The sequence below is a fragment of the Triticum aestivum genome, chromosome 5D, assembly GCF_018294505.1.
Source record: "Triticum aestivum cultivar Chinese Spring chromosome 5D, IWGSC CS RefSeq v2.1, whole genome shotgun sequence".
In the NCBI taxonomy this organism is placed as follows: domain Eukaryota; kingdom Viridiplantae; phylum Streptophyta; class Magnoliopsida; order Poales; family Poaceae; genus Triticum; species Triticum aestivum.
In genome coordinates this window covers 522956042-522964728 of record NC_057808.1, presented here as the reverse complement: position 1 = coordinate 522964728, position 8687 = coordinate 522956042, and the positions used below count along the sequence as shown (strand labels likewise).

At 43.0% G+C, this 8687-nt stretch overlaps 1 protein-coding gene across 2 annotated transcripts; it reads left to right on the top strand.

The window, feature by feature from the left end:
• Positions 1-4085: 4085 nt before the first annotated feature.
• Positions 4086-8128, top strand: LOC123125942 (WAT1-related protein At5g64700). 2 transcript variants are annotated; one of them, XM_044546379.1, is made up of 8 exons: positions 4086-4300; positions 4538-4808; positions 4907-4969; positions 5581-5697; positions 5900-6140; positions 7343-7501; positions 7683-7834; positions 7961-8128. In XM_044546379.1, exons 2-8 carry the CDS (start codon positions 4618-4620, stop codon positions 8037-8039), a joined length of 1002 nt encoding a protein of 333 aa, XP_044402314.1. In that variant the 5' UTR covers positions 4086-4300; positions 4538-4617; the 3' UTR covers positions 8040-8128. The 2 variants fall into 2 exon arrangements, with proteins under 2 accessions (XP_044402314.1, XP_044402315.1); XM_044546380.1 differs by lacking the exon at positions 4086-4300 and having other exon boundaries at positions 4519-4808.
• The last annotated feature ends 559 nt before the right edge of the window (positions 8129-8687 follow it).

Here is an 8687-nt window from a genome sequence, read left to right as displayed (position 1 = left end):
GGAGAGGGAAGGTAGCCCACAAGGGGCGGCCACGCCCCCCTCCCATGGGGAGTCCGAATTGGACTAGGGGAGGGGGGGCGCCCCTTTCCTTCTCCTCTTCCTTATCCCTTCCCCTTTCCCCCTCCGTAAGAACTTGGAGTCCTATTCGGTTTCCCCCCATGGCGCGTCCCCTAGGCCGGCGGCCTCCTCCCCTCCTCCTTTATATACGGGGGCAGGGGGCACCCCATAGCACATCAATTGTTCTGTTAGCCGTGTGCAGTGCCCCCCTCCACAATTTACTCCTCTGGTCATAGCGTCGTAGTGCTTAGGCGAAGCCCGGCGCGGATCACATCACATCACCGTCACCACACCGTCGTGCTGACGAAACTCTCCCTCGACCCTCTGTTGGATCAAGAATTCGAGGGACGTCATCGAGCTGAACGTGTGCTGAACTCGGAAGTGTCGTACGTTCGGTACTTGATCGGTTGGATCGTGAAGACGTTCGACTACATCAACCGCGTTAACCTAACGCTTCTGCTTTCGGTCTACGTGGGTACATGGACACACTCTACCCTCTTGTTGCTATGCATCTCCTAGATAGATCTTGCGTGATCGTAGGAATTTTTTTGAAATTGCATGCTACGTTCCCCAACACCTGATGCTGCATCCAGAGACATTTCCGTACAACTGTTTTGAATGTTGTGCGAGCTCTTTTTGTGCATTGTAGCTATTGTCGAAGATCGTGATGATTACTTCAAGGAGATGAGAAATACATTTGCACTCCACTTCATATTGGTTATGAACCCAATTGAACACATGTCAATCCTCATGCAAACATAAACAATAGATTTCTTGAAGTCCATCGACAGGTCAAAACCAACAAACTCATGAGCAACCCCGAGATGAACTTGTGGAGCACGTGTGGGAACTCCATGGGCAAGAGTTCATGCATATACTATCACATGTTCATCATTTTTTTTCATTTAGATATATTGCTTCATTTGGACCAATGTTCTGCTTGAATTTGAACTAAAAGTTGTCAAATCTATTGAAGCTCATGGTTCAATCATTGTGAAAATATAGTTGAAATGAGTTTTATATGTGTAAAAGGATGTGAGGATTAGCCAAAAAAAGTTAAGTGTGGGATGGGCTAGCTGGGAGTCTCGAATACCTATAATTTTTTTAGGTAGGCTCCTGTAAGTTGCTTTTGAGAGTTTAGTTTTTTGGGATGGTTAGAGATGCTTTCAAATTACATACGTGAGGGGTATTTGGTTGCCTGCATTCAGAGATCCGAGCATGGGAGAGATCTCATTTGTCTTTTTAAATCCCCATATATTAATTAAGTAAAAGGTTATTACAATCGTTCATTACAAAATTGGCCACGCAGGGCGGAACACTATTAAGAAGAATCCCTTCAGATCTACTAATAAAGCTAAACTTCGCAATTTTGTGAGCCACCCCATTGGCTAGCCGATTGATTTTCGCAATTTTAAAGTTCTTTATCATCCTGGAAATACTTAAGGCTTCTTTCTTCAGATCAATGAGAGGAGACCTTTCAAGTTTCTCATTTGCAAGGAAAGAATGAACAAAAGCACAACCTGTCTCCAAAATAATGGACTGGTGAAGAGTGATACCAATATAAAGGCCTGCCAAGCTTGCGCGCAGTTCAGCTTCATTCACGCTGGAACACTGGCCCAGAAAGTCCCACGAAGAAATAATAACTTCATCAGACGAGTTTCTAGCGACCACCCCCACACTGGCGACATTAGTACTTTCCACATAACTGGTATCGACATTGATCTTGATATAATCATCTGGGGGAGGTTGCCACAACACATGATCTTGTACTGGTGCCGAAACAGATATCGCTCCTCCCAATTTTCCTTTACCTTTGTTACTAGGACCAAACTCAATAGTGTCTTGACATGACATAAAAGAAGACCAATAATTGTCCACAAAAATTACAGAAGCAACAATGGATTCCTTCCCCTTTCCAAAAATCAAATCATTTCTCAGGTGCCAAGCTCGCCAGAAAAGAAATAAAATATGCTCTCGCTGTTGCAAGCTCAAATGATCCAACAAGATCAAAAGTCAATCTGGTCCCGAGGATTTGAACAAATCTTCATCAGGAATATTCCACAACTCTCTCAAAGCCAATCGCAGAGCACGAGCCTTTGAACAAGTAACGAGAGCATGAAAAGAACTTTCATCTTTTACTCCACAAATAGAGCAGATACCCGAGGTAATCTGGTGGTGTTTAACTCTATTAGTATGGACCGCCAAGCTATCGGATGCGACACACCATGCAAAGATCCTTATTTTCTAAGGAATGCTAGCTTTCCAAATTAGATTCCAAAGCCTTCTTTCTCCGTTTGGTTGGCCACTAGATTGACCCACTTTATCCTGACTATCCTTCAACTTAAGAGCAAAATTGTACGCACTTTTAACTGAAAATAAACCATTCTTCTCATAGTGCCACGCAATAAAATCCCCATCCCCAAAGGTGTGAACACGAATCTTAAGAATCTGCTCTGCATCATGGGGATAGAAAAGATACTTGATCAAGTTTTCATCCCAAACCTTTCTCCCGCTCAAGAACAAATCAAAGACCCACTTCAATATGGTATTATGCCTTTTAGCTGAAATTTTAAGACCAGAGCTCCTGGGTATCCAATTATCCCTCCAAATATTAATGCTAGATCCATCACCCACCTGCCAAATGACTCCCTTCTTAAGTAGTTCCAGACCATGCATCATACCTTGCCAAGTCACTGATGCAGACGTATCAAGAATATGTCCGTGAGGATAATACTTTGCCTTCATCAGCTTAACACACAACGAGTCTGGATAAACCAATAACCACCATGCTTGTTTAACTAAGAGGGCTTGGTTAAAAGATCTCAGATCCCGAAATCCCATACCTCCCTTTCCTTTAGACCTAGTTAATTTGTCCCATGCTTTTTTTGCGGGATAAACTTCCGATCTATTCATCTTCAATCATGGTAGTACAACGAACACTAGAAATAATAAAAATTACATCCAGATCTGTAGACCACCTAGCGACGACTACAAGCACTGAAGCGAGCCGAAGGCGCGCCGATGTCATCGCCCCTCCCTCGCCGGAGCCAGGCAAACCTTGTTGTAGTTGATAGTTGGGAAGTCGTCGTACTAAAGCCCCGTAGAACCAACGCACCAGAACAGCAACCGCCGCCGATGAGAGTGTAGATAAAAAGGATCCAACCTGAAGACACACGAACAAAGACGAACGACGAACAGATCCGAGCAAATCCAAGAGAGACAGATCCACAGGAGACACACCTCCACATGCCCACCGACGATGCTAGATGCATCACCGGAACGGGGACTAGGCGGGGAGACATTTATTCCATCTTCAGGGAGTCGCCGCCGTCTCGCCTTCCTGAGTGGACACAAACCCTAATAAATCTCGAAAAAAGATCTAAAAACAAAGCCCTCCCATGCTAACCAATGAGTTTTCCTTCTATCTTCCTCATCTTCCCACCAAAAGTTCCTGATAATCCAGGATAACTCCTCACAAAGGGAAGCCGGAAACTTAAAGATACCCATTGCATACACAGATAGAGCCTGAATAACTGACTTTATTAAGTCTTCCTTCACCCCAGAAGAAGCGTATTTTTCAATCCAATCAGAGAGCCTTTTCAAAACCTTTTCTTTAGTAGATTGGGACTCATTTGGTTGAGTGCTCGGGTTATACTATGGTTACCTAGAAGCTAGACTATGCGTTCTAGACAACAAAGAACAACCGTGAGATTATTCATCGGTCATGTAGATTAGCATTTCAGCAAACATGTGGCGTGCGTCGGCTATGACGATGGCCAATACGGCCGTGTTCCGGTGGAAGACAAAAGATAGTCGGAATCTCATTCTGCTTTCCATTTTTATCCTTTTTTTAGGGATTGCTTTCCATTTTTATCTGATCGTTAGCATTTCTTACCACAACCATCCAATTGTATGTTTCCTAAAAAAGGCTTAAAAAGCCCGGGACAACGACACAAAGTTGTGTAAAATAGTTGAGACGAGATAGTGGCCAGCCCATGGATCATGCTTGACACATCGATCTACCACCTTGTCCACTCGCCCTCTCTCGATTACCGCTCCACTCAGCTACACAAGACGAGCCGCCAGTGGCGCGTGCAGCCACCTCCACAGCGTCCGCTTCCTCATCATCTCCGTCGCCACCGCAGCCGTCCACTCCACCCCGCCACCGCGGAGGGAAGAGCTCGGCCGGCCGTTACGTCGATCGACGCGAGCGACGAGGAGGTCGCGTGATTTGCCGACCAGGGTAGGTTCGTTTGCCGATTCTAAATTTTTGCGGAGCGATTTTGGGAGGCCGTTGGAGCCAAAATATGCCCTTGTTTCGGCGGATATAGCGGCCGGCCAGGCGTGCATGACCCATGCATGCATACATGTCGTGAGCTTGTCGTAACACACGACACGTACGATGCGTCATGCGTGCAGGGCCAAATTCACTTCCCTCCTCTGTCCTGCAGTCCCTAACCACGAGCACACGGATCTGCAGCATCTGCTTCGATTCTTCCAAGTTGTGCATGCCCTCTGCCTGGCGATCGAGCAAGAGCTGACAACCGGCTGCAACGATCGATGGCCGTGGACGCGGGGCCGCGGGACTGGAGGACGCCGGCGTCGATGGTGCTGGTGCAGCTGTTCATCACGGGGATGCTCCTGCTGTCCAAGGTGTCCATCGGCGCCGGCATGTTCATCTTCGCGCTCCTCGCCTACCGCAGCTTCCTCGGCGCCGCATTCATCCTCCCCTTCGCGCTCATCTCCGAAAGGTATACTGTACGCTGGCTGTGTGCCCAAACCTTCATCCAACCAAAGGAAGGAGTTCTCACCACCCCTCGATCGTGGATTTCATTTCGGTTCTTGGTAGGGACAAGTGGAGGGAGATGGGTTGGCATGCCACAGGATGGATCTTCCTCAATGCATTCATCGGGTACGTTCATCACATGCGTACATTCCCTCTGGAACTGTTAAAACCATTGTTTTTTAATGCACAAAAAGGTGTGATACCTCCTGGGTTAAAAAAGATCCCATGATGATCCTTAGGTTAGATGCTTGACCAACAAATGAACTCATCACAAGTTAAAGCGGGCTGCCATGTCAATGTTATAGTGATTACTGATACTCTCTTCATTCGAAAAAGCTTGTCCCAAACTTGTCTTTCAAATGAATGTATCTAGCACAAACTTGGTGCTAGATACATCCATTTAAGGGACAAGCTTTTTTGGACGGAGGGAGTAAGTAACAGGGTACGAATTTCTTCCCCAGGTCAAAAAAAAAATTGATGGGTTCTCCGAGTCAAATATTAGTGCTCTCTGCGTCCCATATATTAGTGCTTAGCTGCAGAGAGAAAAGTACCCACGCAACAAAGCAGAGAGAAAACTAGCTAACCATTTTCAATCTAACATATACTCCCTCCGTCCTATAATACGTTTTTGACACTATGATAGTTGATTAGACTATTAGAGGGCCAAACGTGTGAACAAACTATTTGATCACATGAACTAATTCAAGTGACCACACGTCATGGTATGTTGTATGCAGGTACGCGGTGCCAATGAGTCTACTCTACTATGGCCTCAGTGATACAACCCCATCTTATGCCGTCATCTTTGTAAATATGATCCCACTGTTCACCTTCGTTCTCTCGCTCGTCTTCAGGTAACAAATTTCTTATATTATTCAGGGATTCACAATAAACTCCATATTTGATGTATTGGGCCTAAAAGAGACATCTTGATCACCCACAAAAAAAAAATGCAAAGTCAAGTCCAAAATAGATTTAAGTGTTCCAACTACTGATCAATAACTTCTCTTATATCTTATTTTCAACACACTTATGTGGTATGCATGAACATATTAGAATGGAGGCGCTGCAAATCTGGAGCATAGCTGGATTGCTAAAGATCGTAGGTGTTCTACTCTCTGTGGGAGGCACGATGTTGCTTAGCCTTTACAAGGGCAAGACGTTGCACCTGTGGGATCCTATCTTTGTGAACCACCACAAGGAACGTCATGTGGCTGAGGTTGCAGGCAATCACTTACGAGGGACAATATTCTTGGTAGGCAGCAGCTTCACATTTGCTTGCTGGTACCTGATTCAGGTGACTGCCATGTTGTTGGTATTTCACTTTTCTTCTTCTCAAGTTCATTACATTATTCATCCTCGCTAGTCTTATGTGGGGTACTCACGACTAGAGTATGTGAAAGAGCTACTTGCATGCATGCATGAAGAGAAAAAGAAGATGTCATCAATATTGTCTATAATGTCAACTTCACTGACGAGAACTAGATCCCATATGAGTATGTTGCAGCGATTTTTTTGCCTTAAAAGTTACCATCGAGTAATTTGCGGAGTTAGTATCCTATTAGTACCAAAGTTACCACCTTTCAGTATCCTTGTTGAATTTGGTTCTAGGTGCACCAACTAGTGGCGGTACTACCAATTTAAGCCTATGATGTCAAAATCTCATGTAAAGATATAAACTTAAGAATACTAAGCAAATTTCTAGGATGTCGCTGACATCATAGTCTACACATAGCTTCATCATTGGTCAACCATCAAGTATTTGTCACTGTGTAGACATGTAAGCATTAAGTCACTATAGCAAGGACATGTCCCTCAAAGCTACCCCAATAGCGGTGTTGCATTTACCGCAACGTTGTAAAAAAGTACCATAGTAATGGTGATAAACTAACCACATCAGTTAGAATTACATACTATCTGGTGTGATGATAACCAATTGCCACTATGCTCTGAAAACCTTTCCATCATAGTGGTGATGTAGTTATCATAATGAGGATGCATTTACTATGAAGTCTGGTGAGAAGTTTTATGACCTAGCAATCACCGTGGTCCGCATTTTTCACCGACATGCTACACAACAAGATAGTAACCAGTGCATTGACACGTCTAAAAAACTTCTAAATTGAAACATCCACAAATGGGATCTAGTTTTGTAGCCCTCATTGGTACGACGCTAACGGTGAAAAACAAAATTGAATCGACGAGAAGGTTTGAGATGCAAATCATTTCTTATTCTCACAATAAGCTTTTACTTTGTTTCTAGCATCATCTTGTTGTTTCCTATGTGCACCTAGCGGTTTCATATTTTTCCCATGTGTGTGCCTAGCAATGTATTTCCTTGGATGTCATGAAAGAGTTGATGATGACCTTGTTGCATGGAAGGAGAACTTCGATGAGGGATTAGGTCGTGCCACAGATCCATAATTATGATGTTTTTTTAATGTATTATATCTATTAGTAGAAACCGAAGCTTAATATAATTGCAACATGTTGTTGCAGTCAAAGGTTCTCAAGGTGTACCCATACAAATACTGGTCGTCCATGACAACATGCTTGGTTGGAGGATTTCAGACATCACTAGTTGGAATACTATTGAGAAGAGACAAGAACACATGGAAGCTAGGATGGGATCTGAATCTTGTGACCATTATATACTCGGTGAGTGAGTAGACCTTCCAAACATCCATAAAATGATTATAAATTGAGACACATTTGAATTTACACAACTTGAAAATTATTTTAAATTATCACATTAGGGATTAAATTAAACCATTTGGTATTTTAAAACCCTGGATGGAAATTATTCACTCAAAAATTAACATGGAACCATGTGGTGTAGGGTGCACTTGCAACAGCAGGGAGATATAGCCTGAACTCATGGGTCGTGGCCAAGCGAGGCCCAACATACCCTCCCATGTTCAACCCATTATCTCTAGTGTTTACAACTTTGTTAGACTCCATCTTCATAGGCGATGAAATTACAGTAGGAAGGTATATATGTTTGTTTCCTTTTTCTCTCACTTTTGTCTTTCTAATCCCAATAAGAGGATAGATCTCTATAGCTGATATTGTGAGAGAAAAATGAATTAAATTGTTCTTTTTCCTCTGAATGTGTAGCCTACTCGGTACAACAATGGTGATTGTTGGGATCTACATTTTCTTGTGGGCCAAATCAAAAGAAGTGCGGGACAAATAGACCTTATCGGGTGGTGGAAGAGTTCTTGTAGCTACAAAAGCTATGAAAGTTGTACATGTATACCGTATGTAGAACAATTATTATTTTTCTTTTCTTTTGTTGAAAGACGATACCATATTTCCCATACAAACCCATATTGCGCTATCACGAGGATACGAAACAGAAAAAAGTGCATCATCCATGTGCCACAAATAGTTTGCTACCACCTACTGCTAATAGGACATGTACTAAGTTATGATTAGAAGAAAGGAAGAAACACGACGATTACTAGCTATTGCAACAACATAAGAAGGATGCAATCAAAAGATTGTTTACGGTCACCGACAATTGTTTTATTGGAGAAGATTGTTTTGAAGCCCACATCGATACAGAGTTAACATTGAAAATGAATTTTCAACTGAGAGGATATGAGTTGCAAATAATTTTTATTTATGAGATTAGCTTTTAAATTCATCGATGCCATCATGCTTATTTTTTCTTGTGTGCACCTCTAATCATGTGTCTGTACCTAGCAATGCCTGCATTAACACGCCATGAGATCTTGTTGCATGCAAGGAGAACTTTAGCGATGCTGGATAGATAGATTATGTTAATTGTTTTCTTTAAAATTCATAGTGTTTCTGTTAAATTGCAATGTATTCTCGTAGT